Raw genomic sequence first — 26,460 nt, 5'->3', positions numbered from 1 at the left:
AGATTATAAATATTATTTAAATATTCAAAATATAAATATTGAGACAAATAAGACTCACGGATACAATATTCTGGCACACATAACAAAGATACATTAATTAATTCTGTAAGCTAACATGCTTTTGAAATGATTTTATCTATTTATGTTAAATATATCCTAATTTTCATACACATTGAATACTATATATATATATATATATATAATTTGTGTGTTTCATGTTAAGGTTAAAAGAATCAGATTAGGCATCTGGCCTTGATCTTCCTTTGCCAGTTTATTCATTCATTAGAAATCAGCAACATGAGTCACCATGATGGCACAGGCTTTAATCCCAACACTCACACTTGGGAGGCAGAGGCAGGCAGGTATCTGAGTTCAAGGCCAGCCTCGTTTACATAATAAGATGCACACCAGCCAGGGTGTGCATAATGAGATCATATCTCAAAAAAAATTAATTAACTAAATATTTAACAGAAATCAATGACATTATTTTATTGGCTACTTGGTCTTTATATGGCTTACATTGGTGGTTCTCATGTCATGACTCAAAAATCAAGAAGATTCTATCAAGCCCTATATTTTACAAGGCTCTTTTATTAAATTAATTGGTGACAGAAAACGAAGTTTTCAATCATCTTTTACTCTTGCACACAACGCATGCAGTTTCTTGTCAAAAGAGAATGGTAAGTGTAGTTGGCAAGAAAAACAATAAACATAACAGTACTTAAAGGACTGGTTAGTGATACAGAAAAAGAAAAATCACCACCACACATCTATAAACAAAATATACACTTCGTTAAACTAACTGTCTAAAATAACTGACAAAAGCACATTTAAAGCATTTTTACTTTAAAGTAAAATAAAGTCCTGGGGATAAGGTGCAGATGAAGGCTATCTTTGGAAGTGGCGATTTTCTAACTCTTTCATCAGGGCATGCAGCACAGCATTCTACTTGGATACATGCACATGCACAATAGTGGTTCTCCAAAGTGCCATACAATCGTAACAGGAATGTTTTAAAAATATATCTGCAATACAAAGGAAACTAAATTTAACCTACTGTGACTGCTTATGTGCGTCGGTTCATGCATGTCCGTGTGTGTGTGTGTGTGTGTGTGTGTACACACATTATGCATGCTGGTACCGATGTTCACAAATACACAGCATGTGGAAGCCAGCAATTGGCATTGGTGTCTTCATCACTCTCAATCTCACCTGGAGCTCACTAATAGGAAAGATTGTCTAGCCAGCAATCTCTGGCATCTGCCTGCTGCCTATTCCCATAAGCCCCCTCCACTCCAGGGATGGGGACTAGAGGTACAGAAGCTCTTCACTATGCTCAGCTATTCTTTTCTTTTTGTCTGAGACAGGGTTTCTCTGTGTATCTCTGGCTGTCCTGGAACTCACTCTGCAGACCAGGCTGGCCTCAAACTCAGAGATCCACCTGCCTCTGCCTTCCAAGTGTTTAGATTAAAGATATGTGCCACCACAGCCTGGCTATGCCCAGCTTTTACATGAGTGCTAAATAGAAACTTTGGGTTCTCATGCTGACACAGTAGGTACTTTACCAGTTAAGCCCTCTCCTTGGCCCTATTGAGGTATTTTTATTTAAGTAACTAAATAAAGTTGATCTCATCTTGAGTAGTATCCTACTTTCACAGTGCTTAAAAATAGTTATTCCAAAAGATATTGAATATTCTTGTAGCAAAGTTATCTGTGTCTAGCACCCCAAACTGTAAAAGAGACAATAAATGGTTAAACGAACTATAGTGGTGTGCCAGCTAGTTTTATGTCAACTTCCTACAAGCTAGTTTTATCTGAAAGGAGGGAACTCAATTGAGAAAATGCCCCCATAAGATTCTGCGGTAGAGAATTATGCTGTAGTGGTTGATGGGAAGGCCCAGCTCATTGTGGGTGGTTCCATCCCTGGACAGGATGTCCTGGGTTCCATAACAAAGCAAGCTGAGCAAGCCATGAGGACCAAACCAGTAAGCAGCACCCGTCCATGGCCTTTGTATCAGTTCCTGCCTCCAGATTCCTATACTGTTTTAGTTCCTGTGTTGACTTCCTTTGATAATGAACAGGGACATGAAAGTCTAAGCCTTATTTGTTTACCCTTTCTTCCTCAACTTGCTTTTGGTCACAGTGGATCGCAGCAACACTAACACTAATTTCAAGTGAAGTTTAAAAATCTAATGTTTGGAACATGCAAGCTTTCAGTAATAGTTCTCACAGACATTTATGATTGTTTGAAATGAACTGGAAGATAGAATATTTAATTGTGGCAGGATGATGGAAATGGGGAAAGAAAGTAGATATGGAATTGCACAAATAATGGCCAAATAATTGTGTGATTTTATAATAAATATAATAGAAAAATGTGATGAAAATGGATATAGCCTAAAGAAAAGGCGGTAATATTTCGAACTTCTAGTCTGTGCTGGGAAGATGGCTCAGTTGGTAAAATGTTCACAAAGCAAGCATAAAGACCTGAATTTGGATCCCCAGAACCTACAAACAGCCATAAGCAACAATGTATGCTTGTAATCTCATTACTGGGGAGGCAGAGGCAGGAGGATCCCTAGGACTGTAAGCTCCAGGGTCAGTGACAGATGCTGTCTCAAAATAAGATGGAGAGAGACATCCATCATTGGCCACTGGTTTTCACGCATACACACACACAAACACACATATTCAGCAGAAAAAACAAAACAAGGAACTTCCAACTTACGCAGATGAAGTTGAAGGGTGTGTGCCTCAGTCACCTCAGCCTGCACAGTGCTGTGGAGCAGGGGAGGGAGGAACTCCCTTGGGTTTTCCCTGGTCTCAGGAACAACCTTGTACCTTGACATTCAGGGCCCTTTGAATATAACCATGTTTTGTTTTCACCATGAAATGAAAAGTACTACTGACCACTGGGAATCAGTGATAAGGTCTTACACAAGGCTGTGTGTAAAGAAATCTTACGAAAGCTATGCAGGGAAGAAAACTTATTTGCAGGACAGAGAAACAAAACATCAAATGAAAACCTTCATTTTGATTGTGAATGATGTCATGGATTTCTTTTTAATTTATAACTATTTTGACTTTATAATTTCATTACATTTTAAATATTTTCAGGAGTTTCTATTTAGAAACACACACTTATACATGTTTTAATAACATTATGAGGAAAAAACACATTTCACAAAACACGAGGCTTAACCAACCCCTTGGGTTAGTGGGCTGTAGCTAGGGGAAGAACTTGGATTGCAGATTTACTGTTGATAAATGTTGTGACGCTGGCAACCTATCTTGACTCATCGCTTACTCGGTTTTCTCATTTGTACGATAGTCTTGTCCATGTGAAGGTTGGGGAATGATAAGAACTATGAACTGATTAAGCTTGGCACTTGGCATGTAACAACGAACATTTACACTCTGGCAAACAGCTGGCACAGAGATGCTAGCTGTGCTTTCTGTTAGTCAAAAGCAGACTTTGAGTTCAGGTTTTTAATCTACTGTGGATGTGACAATGAAAGACTGACTTTCTATGGGTGGCATAGCCCCCATTTTAAATAAAAAAAAAGGAGTAGGGGGTACTTGCACAGATTTAGGACTCTTAGCATTCTAAAAATACTGTCTGCAGCTGTTTAAAATTTATTTTTTTTTTAGACCATAGCACCACTGTTTGGTTGTTTCCAATTTCTCAGACCACAAATAGTAAAAGTGTACTCAGTCTACTGCAAACATAAATAGCAAATGCACGCTTCAGCACTTTTTAAAGGATATGGAAATTGGCAACAAAAACACAGTTCATGTTGAAAATTTATGACAGCCTGCCATATTTCTTCAGAAATACAATCAGGTAAAAATTAGGAAGATCTCTACCAGCTGGGTGGTATTTTCATGTTTTTTCACTTACATTTTCACTCGCTGAAAGACTTTCATTATGCAGCTTCTGGCACTTGATAAAATAGAGCAATGGTACCTTTGCTAAAACCACAGTGTCTCTGGTTATGTTTAGCATTACACAAACATCCTTCACCTTAGATATCCTTTCGAATTGGGTGTTTAATTGGACGTGCACTGAAGAGATGATCTTTTTCCAGAACAGGATACTTTCTGGATATCATTAACTAGCAGAATTGTGTTTTTAGAATTTCTCAAAAGTGTGTGAGCATTTCAACTACTAGATATTTAGTTCTATAAAATATACTGTAAAAATATGGAGAAAAGGCATAAATACAAAACAATTCATACTGCCTTATTGTATAGCTACAAATTAAAAGAAGGAAACAAAACAGTAGGAAACATGTAAAAAGCCACAACATGAATTGAACGTATTTTCACTGTTCTGAGTATATAAGAAATAGCATACTCTCTGCTTGTAGGAGTTCGAGAAATAAAAACATTCATGGTGTGAAAGGTTGTTAAAATAAGTAGTATTTAATGTTAAACTTAACAAAGAAATAACTTTTTACAATGGAATAAATATTCAAGAATCTATTTCTTACTTCAATGTTAAAATGTCTTCCTTTATATATTTAAACAAGGAATACTAACCTACAGAATTTAACACTGAAAGGACAAATGATTAAATGATAAAATAAATGGAGAAAAATAGCACTTCGTAATTTTACAGAATTTATTTATATATTTTGTGTTTCTTGAAAAAATTCTTAATGAATAATCCAAAAGTTGGTGTCTTGGAGTTTCAAGGCATATGTCTGAAACAAAAGGATCGTTTGAGCTTAGGTACTTACTCGTCTGGGCAACATAATGAGATCCATTCTCAAGAGGGAACAAAGATTAACGACAACATTCTACACTCCCATCTACTTACTTAAATGAATTGGAAGGAAAATAAACCTAACAAGCTATTTTAAGGGCCCTAATCATCATATAATTTTTATCACTCATGCTTTATAGATAAACATTTTCAGATTCACTAAGTACATGATTTTTCACTGGATGAGAATATTCATGTCTCTTATAAAAGTTACAAAAAATGAAAAATCAAATTGTGCAAAGATACAAAATTAAGGTCAACTAAATGAGAAAGTCAACTAAAAAACGTTCTTGAGTACTGGTAAAAATGGAATTAATTAGTTTTTTTTAACTCACTGAAAACAAAATGAAGACTGTGAACTGCAGGCATGCCGAGGTCCTGATGTCCTTCTTAAGCAGGGCCTCTTTGCCTTCCCCCTCTAAGCACAGGATTTTTCCAGATAATGTTGAATTATGATCTGGAAAATGAACCTATAAGTATCAAGTCAAATACAAAGAAAAAAAAAGGAAGAAGGAACAAATAATACCAACTGGAGGAAGATAAAGGTATGCTTCTCTCATCCCCACCAGCACTGATTTAGAATATAAACTATCAAGTCTTTCTTGGTTAGTCTTACCCTATTTTGAATGTTGTGTAGGTAACACAGGTTTGACAGCATAGCCCAGTCGTGGACCTAGGAGTTATCTAGAAGTCTCAGAGTTTGCAGCTAAATCTTTTGGTCTATTCAATGACATATTATAAGAAAGGTTAGTTGTTTGAAACTGCCTATTATTGCTTTAGAATGTCATTTAATCACATTTTCCTAAAATAAGAGTGGATCTAATCAATATGAAAGCCAGGAACAGAATAATATTTTTCAAAGGGCTTTTCAAATGGAAATTTATAGTCTAGTGATGCAGTTTTCTGATTTGAAACAAGATCGCTTTTTACAAGTTTGAATGTTATTTTGTATTCAGAACAGCAGAGAATAAAGAACGAAAGTATAAACGTCTACCTCATTTGCTATAATCGTAAGTTCTGAGATGGAAAGAAATACAGAATTCAACACTCGCAGCTAATGGAACATACAAACCTTGCAATTTAAAACGAAAGAGCTTCCTCCTGATACTGTATAGTCAGTTTGGGTTAAAAGAACATTTTCCCCCTTATATTAACCATGAGGATCATAGAGAAAAAGAAAAAAATATCCCTGCCAACATGTTACAATGACTTGCTGAATATTTAACATATGGAAACAAATCTAGATTCAGAACCTGGGAACGGCCACACAGCAGTGAGCCATGCCTCATCGATGACAAGACACAGTCTCTTAGTGGAGGGATGCACTAATCTCGAGAAAGGTCACTTGATCAAGGGTTGATTACAGTCTCGAACAGCCCCATGCAGTCTATGTGATCTGAAATTAAGTCACTGGTGATACCAACACACTCATTACTACCATGCAATCGTCACCTGTCCCTCGGAAAGGACACACTAACTGCTACCATCACTGTGTAAACTCTAGACAACAGGGAACTGTGTGGAAATAGTTCCAGTAGGCGGTTACAACAGTGTCATCCTCTAGAAACTGCTGTTGTTTCATCACATTGTTAAATATTAATGAGTAATTACATCATACTACTACTTAAGAAGGATGCTGAAACGTTTGAAGACAAGCTCCTTTAAATCAGAAATGGAAAATTTTATTAAAATGAAATGACCTACATTTATTGTAAAATAATTTTTAAATGTTCTTGTTTAACTGGATTAAATATCTACACATGATTAATAGTTATTTCAAATATAGTAAGTTTAATTTTCTTGCACTCTCCCCAAAAAATTACCTTCATTTTTAACTATTTTTATACCATTTAGAACTTATTTATATACAAATATTGTAATTTGAGACCCTCTCTCTGGTTACCTGAGGAATGAGCAATTATGACTACATGGTCACTTACACATTAATTTTATGAAAAAAATCATTTTCCACATTATGATTGTTTCCTGGGCTTTTTGTCGTGAAAAAAAAGTAACTTCTTTGAAGCAAAGAATATATCAAAAGGAACAGGAACGCCAACAATTCCTTCTCTTCTATCACGGGCAGGCCGCAAAGCCTTGCGGGGCTGGAGATCAGCAAGGCAGGTAATTCAGCAGTGAGGAGGTGGCTCTGCAGGAGCCCCCAGCAGCATCGCTTTGACATTCCTTCAGACCACTGCTAACCCTGCAGCAGCTCCTATTTTGTTGTGGATGTCTTTCTGTACTCTGTTTGTCAGCAGTACCAGAAGCACTCACAATTCAGAAATTGTTTCCCTTTTTTTACTGCATGACTTTGAACTCTGACTATTTCAAAAATCAGTTAAATGCTGTGTTTCTTTAAGACCAGAGCTTTATTTATGGGAGTCTGTGGCTTAACTGAAAACAATTTTTCTGTTCCAAGGAAAGTCAGTTAGTTTGAGTCTGAAATGCCGTAAGCTAGCGTCCATCCACCGATATAAATGTGTGCAGGAAAGGCACCGAGGCCAATGTTACAACCTTTGTCAATGAAATCTGAGACTAAAATAAAAAGCCAAACTAGAGAAAATAAAACATTTATAATTTTTAAAATTACAATGGATCATAAATGTAAACATTTGTACAACATCACTTATGAGAGCCAGCAAATAGTTAATAAAGCCAAAATGTGAGAATATGGTGAATACCAGATTTATGACACCAGGACCCCTCCATACAATAAACATTTAGAAATTCCTCAGTGGTATTATACAAGGTTTGTTCATTAAATGCTCACATATATTTTATATATTTCTAAAATGTTAGCAGTATTAAATAAATGTTAAAATTGCAATGTTACTAGAATATAAGAATTAATGCATCAATGAAAAATTAACCCACAACCAAAATGTCTAGTAAAGCAGCTATTGCATATAATATCATATAACCTAAAGTCCCATGCACTTATGTGTGAAGTCCAGCTATCTCACATACCTCCCAAGGGAACACACCAGGAATGTGCTATGAGAACGCATCTAGCAATCAAACATCTTCACTTAATGGAGGGGCAGGAGAGTTAAAGAACTGAGCAGCAGCACAGGGCACACAGCAGTAGGCAGCGGGCTTCAAGAGGCCCATGCTTAAAAGGCCTGCCTCCCTTTACACACATCACAGCAATACAGGAATCTTTAAAACTAGGAAGATAAAACGTAGGTTTCTCTGGCATTCTTAACCAAATCTGTAACACTTTCTTATTTGAGCTGACTACCCACAAGCCTTCAGCAAAATTAATATAGATGTAATAAATGCTCATTCTGTACTTTTACAACATACATTAGAAGTAACAAAATGCAATGGTGACCTATTAGTCTTAAATAATCATGTTTAAATATTCAGACAAGTACAGACATGTCACTGTCTTATGAAAAGATGAAGATTTCAATCTAACCAAACTTGTTAAAATCAAAGATAAAAATGGTTGTTCTGATAAGTAACTCATATATAAGAAAATAAATATCTACATTAATTCTTATCCTAATTTATTGAAATGTTAATACTTAAATTAAGTGGATAATAACACGGATAACATAACCATCCATACAGTACACTTTACTGTGAACTAAAAGTTATCCTGTAACTGTCTTCTGCATTAAATCAAAACAGAAATCTACAACTAGCTATAAGAATTGGCAAATAAAAATATTTTTATTCAGCAACTGAAATATGAGCCATTCATTTAAATTGCTGGTTTGTTGTTCACTAAGAAAAAGTGATTTATATCTTTCTCAATGAATAATGTTTCCTATTTGGATAAATACGGGAAGTCACAAACACCAACAGAATGTGATTATCTATAATGAGAGTTAGTTACTCCATGTTCCCATTTAAACAATAAGTTAACATTTGTATAAATGTTAAAAGAGCTAGGTGAAAGTAAAAAAGATAACGAGCTAATTTCAGAGGGAGTCAGCTGCCCAGGACGGACTGCAGTAGAGCAAATGTATTGCACACATGATGTTCCTCACTCTACCAAGCAAGAGAAGGACAGAGGGAGCTGCTAGCCAGATCTTCACTCAGATCTAACTTCTGTGGACACCTCTGTAACTAAAAGACATTCCCAAACAGATAGCTACAGACCTCAGTTTCCTTTAAAATAATATACCTTCATGTCTGCTCCAACAAAAACAGCTGTGTCCTTAAGCCTTTTACTTACTTTGCAAAATATTACCACTTTGTTTTGCTTCCATTTACAATTAGTTAAACTAATGAAATGCTGTTCAAATTTCCAAATTACGTTACATATGAAAAAGTGATAGTATGGCCCTCATCGACAGTTTCCATCAGAGACTTTTCAGGCTTTCATAATTTCACTTGCTTTTAAACTCCCTTCATGCAAATTCCTAGAATGATATAAGCCATATATTCTTCTATTTTAATATCAAGGTGACTTAATTTTCAATTACAAATTTGATTGAGCCTCCTCCCAAAAGAGGATGAAATTTACAAGACTGTCAAAAATCAATGCTAACAGTTTCTAGTTTTTCTCTTTTTTTAGAACAACACAATAATTAGAAATTAAAAATAAGGCTGAGTGGTGGTGGCGCATGCCTTTAATCCCAGCACTCGGGAGGCAGAGGCAGGCGGATCTCTGAGGTCGAGGCCAGCCTGGTCTACAAAGTGAGTGAGGAGTGAGTTCCAGGACAGGCTCCAAAGCTACAGAGAAACCCTGACTTAAAAAAAAAAAATCAATAATTAATTAATTAATTAAAGTAAAAAAAAAAACTAAAACAAATCATATGCTATTGTCATGATATATCAAATCGCTCTCTAATGGGTGATGATGAATTTCTTGAACCTTATATAAAAGAATGTAAATACCTAATAAGATTACAGAAATAAATTAAAAGGATTCAAATTAATTATTTTAAAAATAAGAGAATTAAAAATATAAAGAAAACAAAAAAGGCCTTCATACTTCCTAGTGGAATATTTAAAAAGCTGATATTGACAACACAACTTTAATCTTCTATTTATCTGACATAAAATTCAAACCATTAATAAAGTTAATGGAAACTTAATCAGATTGGTTTTACTCAATGTCGTTTTTGTACTGAACAGTCAAATGTCCCATTTAGAAAGACTGCCTAAATAATTTTATTCATAAACTTTCCTTAATAGCTAACACCATAAAAATGTACAATATCACAACTCCTCCAAAAAAAATCCCTACCATGAAGTAGCCTTGCATTAACAGCAGGACGAGGACTTAAGATGAGGCAAGAAATCTCCATTCATAGAAATTAACAAAGTAGGTGGTGGTTTTTTCTTTTACTCTGGTTTTCAGGTATAGATACTTATCACTACGAAGGAAAATACAATACAAATTGGAGAAATCTCACAGTTTATGAATATAGGTATAACATACAAATTACAAAAGCATATCACACACAACAATAAGGTCCTGCTGATGGCAGACTCCACAAAGGATGTCTTGTCTGGTGGTTTGGAGAACGATTTCAAAATGAATTGAAACATAGGTCAGAAAGAACATGAGAGAATACGAAGCTGTGGAATAGGTGCTGAAGATAATCTGGAATGTGAAGACAACGTGAGAAAAGACACGACAGAGCTAGACACCCAAACCTAGTAAACCTCAAACCCACTGTTTCAGCCTCCCATCCCCTCACTGTGCCTATCCTCTTTGCTTCTCTCCCTCCTCCTCTTCTCCCTCCTCTCCCTTGGAGCTCAATGACAACTTTCCGAAAGATGTCCTTGACCATCCCTCTGCAACAGTTCTCTATTACAAGGCTTTTATAGGATGGGGATATTACAATGATTTCATTTTTAACTTTATTTCAAACTGTAGCTTTCTTTAATAAAGGCTAAGTTCCAATGGGAAGGAATTTTATGTCTCTCTTACATTCTACTAATCTTGAAACTCGAGACAAAATTCTAAAAGAATAAATATTTACTAACTACTACAACAAGAAAACAGAAAGAAGATATGAAGACCCAGGTTACAGGCACGCAGATGACACACACGACCCTGATTTCTGCTGGCACTCCTACCACACATCCCCTCCATCTTAGCTTCAACCAAATCAGCTTCACACTTCACACTCGGGGTTTTTACATACTGACTCTCATATAGCACTCCACAAAGGAGGGAAAGAAGAGTTTGAAAGCCTCTATGCTGGATAATTTCCAGACCAAGATGGACTCTCTCCATACTTAGATCACCTCTCTGTTTTCTTGTTAGCACTGCGAACACCCAGTGGTACCCCAGCCCCCCAAGCTGATCTCAAAGCACTGCAGTGCCATTCCTTGTTCTCCACATCCAGTCAGTCATGAGTGCTGCTGCTTCTCTTCCTCCCTTTTGTCTGTTCGCACTGCTGCCAGCTTAAATAGATGGATTCGTTTTGTTCCTGGAATTAATCAGCAGCTTCTTAAAGCAGCTCGTTTGATTCCAGTAACTCCTTCTTGAAATACACACATGCTGGATTCATATTTCTCAGTCTTGTCATTTCACCAATAAAAAAATATGGTGAAGGATTATGGTTTCATAGCCTAACAAAATAAAATTCCCTTACTTGTTTAAAAAACAAAATCTTCCTCTAGAAGAGGGGTTCTCAACCTGTGAGTTGTGACCCATTTGGGATCACATATCAGATATTTACATTATGATCCATAACAGTAGCAAAATTACAGTTAAGAAGTAGCAATGAAAATAACTTTATGGCTGGGGTCACCACAACATGAGGAGCTGTATGAAAGGGTCGCAGCATTAGGAAGGGTGAAGACCACTGCTCTAGAACTTGTGCAAACCAGGGATTCAGAATATAGCCTCCTGCTCTCTTTGATCAAACTCATCAGTTTTCCCCAAAGCACACATTCACTGCAGCACCGTGTGCTAGCCTCTCTCCACTCCTCTGTACACAACCGGAAGCTGAAGACTCAACAATGGAGGCTCACTAGACAGTTTTGAAAACTTAAGCTATAGGAATGGTTTTTTTTTTTTTAGTTCTTCCCACATTTCTATAGTTTGCATGTCCATTATGGGGGGGTGGCACCTACAATATGCATTTTACAGAAGAACAGTAAGCAACACATTCAAGGTGACACAGTCAGTAGTGGCACTGTGGTAGTGCTGGTGGTAATTTATGTCATCTCTCACCTTTTTCTAAAAGTATAGTTGTCTTCACAGGATCCATTTTAGTACAATTACAAAACAGGATTCTCCATACAAATGTGACAGAGTATAATTAATATTCCATTATATTGACTTTTAGCTATTTGTGTTTCTACTTGTTCAAGATGCTCTCATTTAATAAACGTTTGCCGAGACCCTGACATGAGCTGAAAAAAGTCTGTCTTAACAGCGAGACTGATAACATGTAACTTAAACACACAATGTTAGAGAGGAGGTGCAGTACTAGTGAGAGGGATGGGTGCCATTTCAAATGTGGTGACTAGTGAGGCCTTCGATGATGGCATTATCATGAGGCAAAGCTGTGAAGGAGGTAAGGGCATGAAGGAGTACATGAGTTCCCAAGGAAAGATTCCAAACTTAAACTGCAGAATGACCCTAACGCAGTTCAGTTAAAGTATTCTTAGTATGGCTATAGCTGACAATTAAGAGTGAGGCTGCCAGCACTAGGAACAAACATCAGAAAACAGGAACGAGGCCATCAGTCCATGATGAAACACATGGCTTTTACCCTAATAACAAGGAGTGCTAAACTGGAGTAAAGGAATGTCACTAGGATTTCTGAAGTTTCTCTGGTTGCCACATGAAGAGTATGGTGAGGAGTGGGGACAACAGTAAGGTATTTAATTTGATAGGTCTTGCTAATATATTAAGGTCTGTGATTCCAAGACGGCTGTTATAGCTTGCTATCAGGTACAAATTCAAGAGCACAGGGGAAAATGAGCTGAGCCTCAGCTAAGCCAAGTTCTTTGATACACTGTCCCCTGAACTGTCCCACCCCAGTGAAGTTCATTTTCACTGATCATTCTATGAGGAACTGTGTATTAAATGTATTGTTATGTTCACCCTTTTGTACAAAGAGGGAAAACTGAAAAGAGCTAGAAATCTTCCAACATAAATAGCTGCCTCTGAAAACAAGAATAAATTAAAAAGTTGTAAGCATGCACACTTAGGACTAAAAAAAATACTAATTTTTCTAAAACTTACACTTTCACTTCTTAACATTCTATAGCTCTTGTGCAATGACAACAGCAAGGTCCTAGTTATCTGCCCCTCGTTCTGAGTACTTCAGAGAAGCTGTGAGAATAGCACAGAGAGGACAAACACACACCACACACATACATCGAGTGTGTGCCTAAAAACCTGCCTTAGTGACTTATCCACTTCCCTGTGAGTGACACTCATCCAATTCACAGGGCTTTTCATGTCACCTCCTCCAATCATGATGGCAACACAAATGGAGTTTCTACCATCAATTCTTTGAAAGACACACACACCACTCCCTCTTCATCAGTAGGATTCAAAGCCTGGGTGCTAAAGAGAGGACTCAGCTGGTGGAGGTGCAAGCATGAGGATCTGAGATCCAAAGATCCCCAGCACCAAGGTAAACATTCAGGTGTGGCAGTACACACCTGCAATCCCAGTACTGGGGAGATGGGACCACACAGTCTAGCCAATCAGCAAGTTCCAGGTTCAATATGATGACAATGGTTATGGTCTGTATTTATCCAGCTATCCTTAGGCTAACATTCTAGCAGCAAGATTTAACATACTCATGTTTTCTACTCCACTGATAACTTAAAATCATGCTCTGATTTGCATAGTTCATGTTTCTTTCCTGCATTTCTTGTATAAATTTTCAGGCAGGCAGGCTAGTTGTGTTTTTTGAGCTGAAATCAGGTCATAATTATGGCTCCACTACAAGGTGTCCCTTTTCCTGGAACTTGCTCTTCCAGTGGTCTTAGGTCAGCCACTCACCTTGGAGGTATATGTATAAACATAGGCCTGTGGCTTGGATCCACTGCTAAGCTTTCTGACCTTTTCCTCCCCTTGATTTTTCTGCATTTTGCCTCAGTGCTCTCATGTTTCCTTAGCCTGAGAATCTCAGCACACTGCACTGAAGGAAAAGTCAGATCCACTTGTCAAACACAGCTCGGAACACAAACATTCTGGTGTTCAACTGATTCTAAGGTGGCTATTAGACAAAGAGTACAACAAACACAAAGGGTTAACTCTGTTAATATATAAAAATCCACTTACTATACTAGTATTGGCACATTGCCAGAGAAACAAACATTTATAACCACTGTTAATGAGTAGGAATAGAATAGTCACTAAACTTTTCGATAATGGGACTGAGGTGGCAACTCAGTCAACAGAGTGACGATTGCACAAGCAAGCGTGAGGACCCGAGTCCAATCCCCAGTCCCAGCTCCCACAGTTCACAAACAAAAACTAAGCCAGGTGTGATGACCTGTGCTTGTATATCACAGTCGGGAAGCAGTGACATGAGGACCCCAGAGGCTTGTTGGATAATCAAATCTAGATAAATTGGCAAGTTCCTGGTTCAGTAGGATAATCTGTCTCAACAAAATAAGGTAGAAAGCAATAGAAGAAGACGCCCAATGTCAATCTCTGGACTCACCCTCACACAGGAGCATATGGACACACATACACATGCATACACACAGTAGACAAACACACACACTAAAACAGTTATAATTCTTAATGTCCACCCCACGAAAACTCTGGTTTCACTTATAGAACTGAATTCTATGACTATCTTGGACTAAGTTATTAAAAAGAAGAAAGTTGATGGAATGTTGGCAGGATTTTCTGAAGTACGTAACAGTATAAATGTCTGATATTTTTAGCCTTAATCATAGAAGAGAAAATGCAGGAGCTGGAGAGATGGCTCAAAAGTTAAGAGTACTTGCTGTTCTTACAAAAGGACCCAGATTCAGTTCTTAGCACCCACGTAGCAGCTCACAACCTCTTCTAACTCAAGGCTCCTCTGGTCTTGGAGGGTACAAGACATGCACAAGATGCACAGACGTACATGCAGGTAAAACACTCAAACACCTAAAATGAAAATAAATCCTAGAAAAAAAGGAAAATTAGAATTAAGACAATAGGTTTCATCACTAATTCCCTATGTTTCTCTGAAGATTTACTAAATTCTCCTCTGAGACACAATACACTATGTGGAACTTTGAAAGCTGGTGCTAAAAAAGAATACTTCTAAGCTCCCACAATGCATTTCAGTTTACATAAGTTACTACTTAAATGTAAACAGCCATGCCAATAATGTCATTAGCATTCAAAATAATTCCAAGATTGTGAAATGAAAAAAAGTTAATATATTGAAAGCAATTAACTCCAGGAAGAGATTAAAACAATAAAGCAATGTATAAATGAGCAAGCATAGCACAGAACACAGTATCAAAGGGGCAGTGACCACCCAAGTTCAGAACAGCTCGCTCAGAAGGGAGAAAGCAGTTCTCTAAAGCACCTTAGGAAAAAGCTTAAATGTGACCACACACATGCCCAATTCATGCAGTTAGAGAAGAGAGAAAAGTAACTGGGGGAAATTATCTAAAACTTAAGCAAAAGAATAAATTATGGCAAACAGAAAGTCATGTGATTGACAGCAGTAAAAACTAAAGACAGTAAAATCAGGGAAAAGGAAATCAATTCTAACACCAAGAAATGTGGAAGAGGGTGAAGGAATTTCTGTCTAATGATTAACTCTATAGAGGTAAAACACTGAAAATATGCTGTATGACATTCTATGAGAATATGGATCATAGAGGATTGATTATCTTAAAACGAGATGGTTCCAATCCACCACTTACGAATATTCAGGAAAAACACATTTATGAGGGCACGAAAGGTAGTTATTAGATATGAAGTGCCAGTTCATAAAACAAAGTAGAGAATTCAAGTACCGAGAGCGCAGACAACCCCAGCTTCCTGCGAGGTAACAACATTTACATGGAACTCTTTACTATGCCTATAGACTCAGCAGTTGAGATGTGGATGAAAGATAATAACTGGAGACCAGCTTCTGCCACATAATGAGACACTCAAAATCCTAAGAAAAATGAAAAAAATTAATTGCTTGCTTTCTGACATCCCAAACAAACTGAACACACTGTACTAACTGGCACCAGTGAGTGGCCTGCTGTCAAACTGAAGTCTGAGCTCCTATGCCAGGAGAAGAGAACTGACTCCTGCAGTTTGTCCTCCCATACATGCCACAGCAAATGACCATGAGCATCTCCCCTATGCATACTGAATTTAATAAATATGAATATAAAGATTAATTATATTGTGATTTTTAAAATGTTTTAGCCCTTATCTCCTTAAAGGTTGAAAAAAATACAACTAATGGTTTTAAAGCATTGCTACCGTGGACTTTACATATGAAATGGTATTTGTTTTGTTCTTCAGTGTTTGATGGCAAACCAACATGTCACTCATTACCACGAAGAACAAGATATTCATTTATATTAGAGTTCTAGAATGTACTTAAAACTGTTGGGACAGATAATGTCCTGGCTATATAGCAGTTACTTGAATATTTTGTTCTATCTCATATTTTTAAATGAATTGAGGAATTTGTACTTTAAAAATGCTATAGAAAGGTTGAGAAAGTTTGGGGAAAAGCACCTTCGAATCATTTATAAACAAAACACAAAACAAAGAAATGCTGACTAAATGCTATATAATGTCGTTCTTCCACGATTTAAAGTCATGTTTGACAACCAAAACAAAAACTACAATCAATCAATCAATCAATCAATCAATAAATAAAACTCATGATGAAGATAACATTTAAGAGAAAGTAAGTTAAGGTAACCCAAGTAGAAATAAGAGTGTAGGGCTTCATCTGAAGAATTAAAATGCTGACATCACAAACTTTAAATCACTTATGCATAAGGTAATTTCTAAAGCAACAAATACGCAAATTATACTTAACTATAAAAAATGCATTAAATCTTACTGTAAATCAAAAGAGAAAAAGCATTTAAGTACTCATTTAGAAAAGAAAGGAATAAAAGACAGGAAAAGTACACAAAAAATTGAGAAAAATCTATAACATCTTAGTGAAAATTCAAATATCATTTAAATGGGCAGGGTTGGGCAATATACCTAAAAATAATCCTTTATGAAACAGATGTCTAAGATAATAAAGTATACTAATTGCCTAGCTTCTGTATTTGATAGTATCTATATGTATCAAAATAACACATCAACTCCATGAACATGGATATAGCTAATGTATCTCCCCTTTACAATATATTATTGCTGGAATTTCTTCTACTAAAACTCCCCTGGAAAAAGGAAAGGGAGGTATGTGAGCACTGAAAGCAAAAGCAAAGAAAATATATAACATGAAAATATCAATACATAAAAAACAGAATAGCAATATTAAGGCAGAGCTAATAACTAGACACAAAAAAAGGTATTAAGTACAATACCTTTGTTCACTAACATTCTATAGATGCTAACCAATGTCGGAGTCTCCAATATTTAAAGCTACTAGAGATTCTAACAGCCCTTTCTCAGTAAGTGCTAGAGGGCCACTCAGAAAGTCATCAAGAACCTAGGAACTTGCTCGTGCTCCGTCTCCTTCTGCTCCTGCTTTGGTCCTTGGGCTTCCCACAGGTCAGGGAACCCTTATTGCTCTTAGAGCAGATGAGGGAGGGTGACGTGATCGGGGGAGGGGGAGGGAAATGGGAGGCGGTTGCGGGGAGGAGGCAGAAATTCTTAATTAATAAATAAATAAATTAAAAAAAGAAAAAAAAAGAAAAGGCCTAAACATTGTCTTCCAAGACAACAAATACATTCTTGTGGTGAAAGATTGTTTCAGAAAAAAAAAAAAAAAGAACCTAGGAACTCTAAACATATACCAAGAGAGTCCAATTGAAACATAATGATCACTTCACCCAATAGCAATGCTTGCAGAAGGCTCCCTAATACCCATCCTGGGCTAAAGACAAATTTTCAATAAATTAAAATGAGTGAAATTTAACCAGTCACCTATTTATTCATAATGGAATCAAACTAAAAACAATAAAAGAGAAAAAAATCCTGAACACATGAAAATTAAACAGGATAATTCTATATATACTTCAGGGGGTAAAGAGAAAATCATGAAGAAATTCTAAAAATGCACAAAACTGAATTACAATTAAAATATAACTTCTCAAGTAAGTACATGTCAGGAAATTGCACAGCCAAAGCTGAGAGCACAAAGAAAAATGTTTCGAATAATGGTCATGGGCTGGAGAGATGCTCAGGGTTTAAGAGCACTTGGGGCTCTTGTAGAAGACCTGGGTTTATTTTTCATGTCAGGAGGCTCACAGCTGACTGTAATCCCAGCTCCAGCGGATCCAATGGCCTCTTCTAGCCTCCACACACATGTGCCATACATACAGAAATACACAAAGAAATAAAAATAAACCTTTAACATAAATCATCTCACTGGGGTAAGGGAACAATAAATACAGAGAGTCAAGAAGGATAAGAAGATACAAATGTGAAAATACAAGAACACACAGAAAATAATTTTTTAAAAAATTTTAAATACTGGCAAAAAAAAACCAAGTCACAAACATTAAGAATGAAAAAGAGGTTATTTCTATGACTTTTGGACTTTAGAAAATTAGTGGCTCTAAAGAGATCAAGGGAGAGGAGATATGATACAGCAGAGTGAGTTGAGACCAGAAAAGAAAAGAAAGGATCTAGGAGGAAGGAGTGGGCCTGGATCTGACCACAGTAGCAGATACATGGCTCCGAGTATAATGCAAAATGAAGAGTATCCACACGACAGCAACTACCACCAATCTTGACTACTGATCTTTACCCAGTCTGTATCCGGATTGCATCAGTATATGGTAGTTCTACTACTGTTCTGACGGGGGGACTGGAGAAAGGACACACAGAATCTCTCTGAATTATTTCTTATACCCATACTCAAGTCTACTATATAGACTCAAAATAACGAGTTTAATTTTTAAAAAGTAACTAAAAGAAAGACTGGATGATATAAAAGCTCAATAAGGCAAATCTTCCTAAATTTAATTATTAATTTCTATCAGATTCCTAAAATTAAAACAATGCCTAAATTGAGTAGCCCCTAATTCATTAGCTGAACCTCCAAACAAAGTCTCTAGAGTTTACACTGTTTATATCACACAACATATACAAATCACACTTCAGTTTGATGTATTTCCTTAATTGATTCTAGTTTCCTCCAGCAGACTAACCTTTTTTTAATTATTAACTGATGTAGGAGGGACAAGCCCGTTATAGGCAGTACCATCCCTGGGCCAGCGAGCCTGGGTTGTTAAGAAAGACAGTTGAGCAAACCAGGGGACCCAGGTGCTTAAGCGGCATTCCTGTATTGTTTCTGCTACAGCTCCCCATTGGATTCTCTTAATGGCAAGACTAACCTATAAGCCAAATAAGCCCTTGCCTTTTCCAAGTGACTTTTAGTCTGATTTATCACAGCTACAGAAACCAAACTAGAACATCACCTTCTTATATAAAATATATATAGAAAGATAAAGAAAAGTGAGGCTGCAAGGTGAATCAAATTCTGGGAAAATTTAAATATATACTTTCAATGTTTTATTAAATGCTTTTGTGATGCTATAATTATATCATCTCATCTTCCCTTTTCCTCCCTCTAAATCTTCTTCCCTCTTGCTGTCTTTTAATTCATGGCCTCATTTTCTTTCATTGTTGTTACCTCTGAGTGTGAGTGTGTGTGTGTACGCACGTGTGCTCCTAAATATATAAATACATCCTGTCCAGTTCATATAATGTTACTCATATGTATGTTTTCAGAGCTGACGGCTTGGTACTGAATACAAGGGTGCTTGTGTTCTTCCCCACAGATGACAACTTCTCCGACCTACAGCATTCTTAGTTTCCTGCAGTCCTTTGTTTAGTACTGAAACCTTTTGGACTTTGCCCCTTTCACCATAACATGTCTATTGGTGTTATCCTTATTAAGTTTAACTTCAAAGATACATTGTTATAATTATCAAATCACGATGCAATTATAAATACACTAATATATTCAAATTTGGGATTCTACTTAAAGCCTTATAAAGTTCTAAATTTCTATATTATTTTAAATTTCTTAATCTAAAACATTAATATTGATTAATTTTAATGATGTATTTACATTGTGTGTGCCTAGAAATGGTGTGTGATTTTTTTAATGCTGTGAGTAAATTCTAACTTAAAAGGTACTGCCTTTCATGGAGTTTTCAAATTACTTTGTTTGATACGGTATTGTCACATACCCTGTTTTGATATATATTATATTCATCTCATATTTACATGTTTTATTGTTATTTGTTGATGTAATTTATCACGGTTAACATTTCCCTCAGATTCAAATGTAATTTAGTGTCATTTGGCTAATCAACATTATTCCTGCCATTCACTATTTGAGGTAAAGTGCTGTCATGACCCACATAGTAGTAAGTCCACCCCATAGGAGTGCAGATTCTCTCAACTGGATCAGTACAGGACCTATAGTTCTTTGTGGCTGGCTCAGAACAAACTATGACACATTAAAGGAATATTTCGCACTATGTGGTTCTGGAACAATCCACACACAGAACTTATTATTTAAAAAAAATAGTATGAAGACATTGCATTGTATTGCATCTAACTACCAACAGATGACAAAGACCAATAAATCTTGGTGATTATAATTTGACAAAATAATAAAGACACAATTAATTTACAAGGATAACCTCAGCTAAGACTCCTAGAAACAGTAGAAATAGAGCCTGAACTGGCCATCTCCTGTGATCAGATTGGTGGCTACCAAAACTGTTATCACAGAGCCTTAATCCAGTAACTAATGGAAACAGATGCAGAGATTAGACAGGCAAACACTAGATTAAGTTCAGGGAATCTTGCAGAAGACAGGGAGGAAGGACTGTAGGACCCAGAGGGTTCAAGGACATCACAAGAAAACCCACAGAAACAACTAACCGGGCTCATAGGAAAACAGAGTCTGAACCAACAACCAGGGAGTCTGCATAGGACCAACCTAGGCCCTTAGCATATATGTGACAGTTGTGTAGCTTTTTGCTAAATGCTCTTATATAATCAATAATGTAAAGAAATATAAAGAAAGAGTTTTATGTTCTTTGCTAATAAAGACAAAAGAAGCAGGTCAAACATAGCTTCCTCATTTAATCTATGTATTTTATGGAATTTCTTACATGTCAGAATATTCAGCATTCAGGTTAGGAATGTTTCTGTCCATTTCTACGCAGAGAGCCATGGGCTGGCTGGATTTATCCTCCTCGCTCAGCTAGCACAATCACATTCTGGAGATGGGCTGGTTCACCGTCACTATCCAGGAACAAACACAAGTCCCTCATCTACACTCAGGTAGTATTGGTATTATGTATCACACACACAACCTCCAGCATATTTTAAGTTTCCTAATTTTAAGTATCACTCATAATACATATCACAACATACCTGTTATATAACTGTAGTCAGAGAGTGTCAGGAAAACTGTAGTCAGAGAGTGTCATTACAGATCTAAATTTTTTCCTAAATATTTGAGCAACAGTTTGTCAAATGTGCAAAGTAGAAGCTACAGGTAAAGAAAGCCAGCCGTGTGAACTTTTCCCCCCAGAAGCAGAAAGTATGCTGGACATTTGTCTTATGGCTCACCTTAAAGTAAACAAAAATCTACATTTTCACAGAGATATTTTAAATAAACTTTAAAATTTATTATATTTCCTTCTCAACATACTATTATTTATTTCCTTCTCAACCTACTTCTTCCTTAAGTCTGAAAACTTCATTTAAACCCACATGTCAAAAACCATCCCAAAGAACACAAGAAGTTATTACCTTTTGTCCCCGTCACCACAACGGTGGTGCTGCCAGTGATACATATCCGGCAACAAACACAAAGGCAGGGGGTGAGGAGGTAACAGGACAGAGACAAAGTTAGCCTAAACACTGTCAGCCTCAGAAGACCTCAACATGTGATCTTCAGCCAAGGCAGGGCAGACCGTGTGCTTAGTGAGCATTTATAGTAAACTGAGAAGGGCACCTGATATTCATCCACTGGCTGCTTTACCTTCTCCTTAATTCTGCATATTATAGCCATGATTTCTGAACAAATACAGCAACAGGAAATACTGGTGTCTTTCCACTGAGACTATTAAAACTGTACATTTTGCTTGAGAAAAATTCTATTTTAAGTTAGTTAAAGTATTTTTAATTGTTTTTAGCCACCACTGAGCAGACACTACTTAAATACATATATTTTGCTACATAAAAATAAAACTTGTTTACCTGAGTAAAGAAAAAATAACTTTAGGTTTAATGACAAAGGGATGTATGTGCCAACACGCACAAACTCCTAATTGCATTTATGAAACCAGTCAGATCAATGTAAGAGCCTATACCCCACCACTCAGAAGGCTGATGCAGGAGGTTCGCTTGGGCCTAGTTCAGGGCCAAGCTCCAAATGTATTCTGTAAGGATAGCTTACAAACCTGGGATCCCACCTGCCTAAGGAACACACATGGACCTTCTTTAAACAAACCACCTGTATATTCTAGCCTCAGCTTCCTGGCAGCCCCCCTATTAAGCTCCACCCCACTTTTGAGGTCAGACAAATCCTGGAACATAGCATGATTTGGCCTGAGCTAGTTTGGAATACATACACAATAAGCAAACTGGGTCCCTATTTAACAATCTAATGTCTACACATGATGGGGCATGCATATGATTAACACCAGAAACATGAACCGTAAACAGGTTTATATAACCCAGGCTTATCAATCAAACAGAAAACAAACATCTTCTCCTTGTAAGGAGACCAGGGTACAAGTAGGGGAATCTTGGATAAATCTTGCTCAGAGCCTATTGCTCCCTTATGGAGTATCTATTTTGCACTTAGACCCTGTTTTTGAGAAAAGTCCCTTGCTGCTTTGTCAACTGTGGGCTGTGCTTCTTTAATTCTTTGAAGTTTCCAAGAACCTGGAAATACCTAGTCCAGCCAGACACAGACCTTCTACAGTGCAAACAGACACAGTCTCATAAGGAGTGTGTGTGTGTGTGTGTGTGTGTGTGTGTGTGTGTGTGTGTGTGTGTAGGTATGTGTGTGAGTATATATAAGTGTGTGTGTGTGTGTGTGTGTGTGTGTGTGTGTATATATATATATATATAATTTCTCCTCTTAGACAATATCAACCTTGCTTAATTAACTGAGAAAGAAATAGTGAAAAAAGAATTGTGTTAACATTATTCTGATAGATGTGGGCCACAAGTTCTGAAAACTAAATTAGTAAACTTAGAAAAAATATACTTGCTTCTGAAATTGTTTTATATTTATAATTATTTTAATGGCTGTATTAACAACTGAACTCATTTAACTTACCAGATCTCCAATACACAATGGCTGTTTATCTTTTTCTGTTTACCTTCTAGAACAGCAGTTCTCAACCTGTGGGCTGTGACCCCTTTGGGGGTCAAATGACCCTTTCACAGGGGTTGCATATCAAATATCCTACATATCAGATAATTGCATTATGATTCGTAACAGTAGTAAAATTACAGTTATGAAGTTGCAACAAAACAATTATTATGGTTGGGGTCACCACATGAGAAACTGTATCAAAGGGTCACAGCATTAGGAAGTATGAGAACCACTGTTCTAGAAGAGTCATTTTTCGGCATAAACTTGACTGATGCGAATGGCTTCTCAGATACATCGTCAAATATTACTCTAGGAGATCTAATTACCATGGAGCAAGGGAGCACACTTTCTTATTGGTTGTTTTTGAATCAATATAGGAGTTTCTTCAACTACATTTTAAATTTAATTAGTCTCACCCTACCATATAAACACTAATGAGCAGTTCAGTAGAAAAAGAGCTTACCCTTTTTCCTACTGCAAGTACTGGCTTTGGGGGAGCCTAGGCAGTTTGGATGCTCACCTTATTAAACCTGGATGGAGGTGGGCAGTCCTTGGACTTCCCACAGGTCAAGGAACCCTGATTGCTCTTTGAGCTGATGAGGGAGAGGGACTTGATCGGGGGACGGGGAGGGAAATGGGAGGCGGTGGCAGGGAGGAGGCAGAAATCCTTAATAAATAAATAAATTTAAAAGCCTGGGGAAAAAAAAAAGAAAGAAAAAGAGCTTAAGCACCTGGGAGAAGGCTCAGAGGTAAAGCCAAGCATGAAGGCCTCAATTCATTTCCCAGGATCCACATGGTGTAAAGGGAGAATCAACTCCCACAAGCTGTCTTCTGACCTCTACAATTCATACACACACACGCACACACACACACAGACATACACACACATGCACACGTCTGTGCACACTCATGCATGCACAGATGATAGAGGTAAGTAAATGTGCGCTATTTAAACTATCCATAAAAGGCCAAGTGAGCCCATTCTCCCCATACATATCTTCATGCTCACTAAAGTACTAACATTCAGAATAAATTCTCTTCTGAAAGCTGGGTGGCTCAAGTGACATTACTGAGAACCAAACTCGTACACACTAGTCTAAATACTATTAAGGATAAAGGGTAGCTGCTAAGAAATAGAAAATGTAATCATCTATAATTTGATTAGCTTTTATATTCAGAGGAAAATTGGAGTCATCTTCTAAATGTTTGTGCTATCTACATTATGCTGCTTTAGTCCATGAACACTATTATCATTTTTGTGGAGAAACTGATAGAAAACAGATCAACTGCGGTAAAATGATACAATCCATCTGAAAATTTGTTTTAAGTTTTCCTTTGCAAAAAGGCTAGCAAACACGTGACTGTTTCCTACCTACATTATTCACTATAAATTTAAAAAGCCTGGATACATACCCTCTACATATGCTGAGAAAAGCAATCAACGTAGGGTCCCAGGTACCACAACAATGGTAGATAGAAGTCAGGCAACCATAAAACAAAGAATAAGGAGCTGGAGTAGATAAACCTCATCATAGAGACAAAGGGTAAAAAACAGATGGCAAAGAAAAAGGCAGAATCAGCAGACAAAGAGACAAAAACTAACCAACAGGAAAGGGGACAGATTAAAAGATAATGGAATTAGGAATATGCAAGAATGAAGAACAGACAGGCTCCTTTGAGGACAAAATGCAAGGTTACACAAGAAAGTCGGGGGCCACGTGGGCAGATGGTTTACTATATCCAGTGCCACTGGGTACTAGGTATGTATGCTTTCAGCTGATCCCACTAGGGATCATGTGCTGCAAACAGGATACCAAGTGGGCCTGGAATTTGCTATGTAGCTTGATTAGCCTTGAACTCAACGATAACCCCAGACTCAAATTCGTGATTGCTAGGGTAACAGGCAGGTGCCACCACATCTAGATTCCAAATGAGTTTGAGGGTAGAGTTAAAATCTACCCACCAATCCTTATCTACACCCCAACAATTAATTTCACAAATTGTCTCAACCAGAAGCTCATCATTTTTCTGAATGGACTCTACTAATTTTACCAAATTCACACCTTCCGTCCACCATTTGAATCCTGTCCAGAACAGCATTCTCAAAGTAATCCCGAGTGGAACACAAGAGCCTCTCAGAACTGCTGCCTGCCACACAGCACAAAACCCAACTTAGCAAATTCCTTCCTACACTAATGTTACACAGATATGATGCTTACCACACTACATTTTGTTTAAAGCTTCTTAAAATTCTTTTTCCTCGGATTTTGCTATTACTACTGTTAGCTTTTTTCTTAACCACAATGCACTTTAGTACTAATCTAATTTCTATTTCTTCCCCCAAGACTTATGCTCATTCCCCTACCCTCCCAGTATTTTCCCCACTTTTCATTTTTGAATATTTAAAAGTTTTGGAATGGGTATATGTAATGCATATTTTTTAACTGATGGTTTAGGCTAAAATTTGACTTAATAAAGTAAAACAATGAATATTTAGGAAGGCACAAAGTAGTCCAATACCATCATTTGTAAGTATTTAAAAAATTTGTTTGATTTTAGCTATATTTGTTTTAGTAAAAGCATTCAGAATTTTTTTTAATATTGGTAAGACTATAATTAACAAAACTGTGACTAGTACCTAATCTTTTCCTTATAAATGTACACTATTCAGATATTTCTTTTTATTTATCCTCTTCTTCCTCATCCCCCATTCCTCCTCTTTTCTTTTCCAGGTGTATTCACTTTGGCTAACCAAGGAATCATAGCTAAAAATTAATACCATTACTATGGAAAAGTATTTTGATTTCTAGGTAAAAGTCAATCTTTCTTTGTCAAGGAAATATTTACACCATAAACTTTACTGTGTTTAGTGTTTTAAAGGAAACAACTCAATGGCATTCAGTACATTCAAATGAGCAGGCTCCTGTCATCGCTGCCATTTTCATCCCCACAAATGAACTCTGACAGCACAAGGCAAAGGTCTCCAATCTGCCCCTGTGCAAGTTTCATGCTCTTACAGGTACGCATGCTCCAGACCGTGCATGCCAGTGTCGGTTTCTGGTGTAGCACCTTGTCTTTAGAGACAATATCTCACTGGGACTACCTGTGATATCTCCCCAGCCTTGGTATTTCACTGAGGCTTTGCTATGCATTTTTCTCTGGGCAGCTTTTCATAGTTGTAGTGGTCACTCCTACATCTTCTTTGAAGAAGTATCCACTCAAGCCTATGTCCACCCCCCACCCCAGTTT

The 26,460-nt window shown here is 37.0% G+C and overlaps 1 protein-coding gene across 6 annotated transcripts in view; it reads right to left on the bottom strand.

The window, feature by feature from the left end:
- Positions 1 to 26,460, bottom strand: part of Supt3h (SPT3 homolog, SAGA and STAGA complex component) — a 367,702-nt gene that overhangs the window by 261,141 nt on the left and 80,101 nt on the right. Inside the window, exon 1 of one of the 6 annotated variants that reach the window (XM_075980695.1) lies at positions 21,633 to 21,767. The exons of 4 other annotated variants lie outside the window; for them this stretch is intronic. In XM_075980695.1, coding sequence (XP_075836810.1) covers positions 21,633 to 21,676 — 44 coding nt within the window. In that variant the 5' untranslated portion in view covers positions 21,677 to 21,767. Of the gene's footprint in view, positions 1 to 21,632; positions 21,768 to 26,460 lie in introns of those variants that run through there. One more of the 6 variants, XM_075980698.1, reaches the window with a different exon arrangement.

This window comes from Microtus pennsylvanicus, chromosome 7 (genome assembly GCF_037038515.1).
Source record: "Microtus pennsylvanicus isolate mMicPen1 chromosome 7, mMicPen1.hap1, whole genome shotgun sequence".
Classification (NCBI taxonomy): domain Eukaryota; kingdom Metazoa; phylum Chordata; class Mammalia; order Rodentia; family Cricetidae; genus Microtus; species Microtus pennsylvanicus.
Note: the sequence above shows the minus strand (reverse complement) of the source record. Positions and strands in the feature narration are given on the sequence as shown.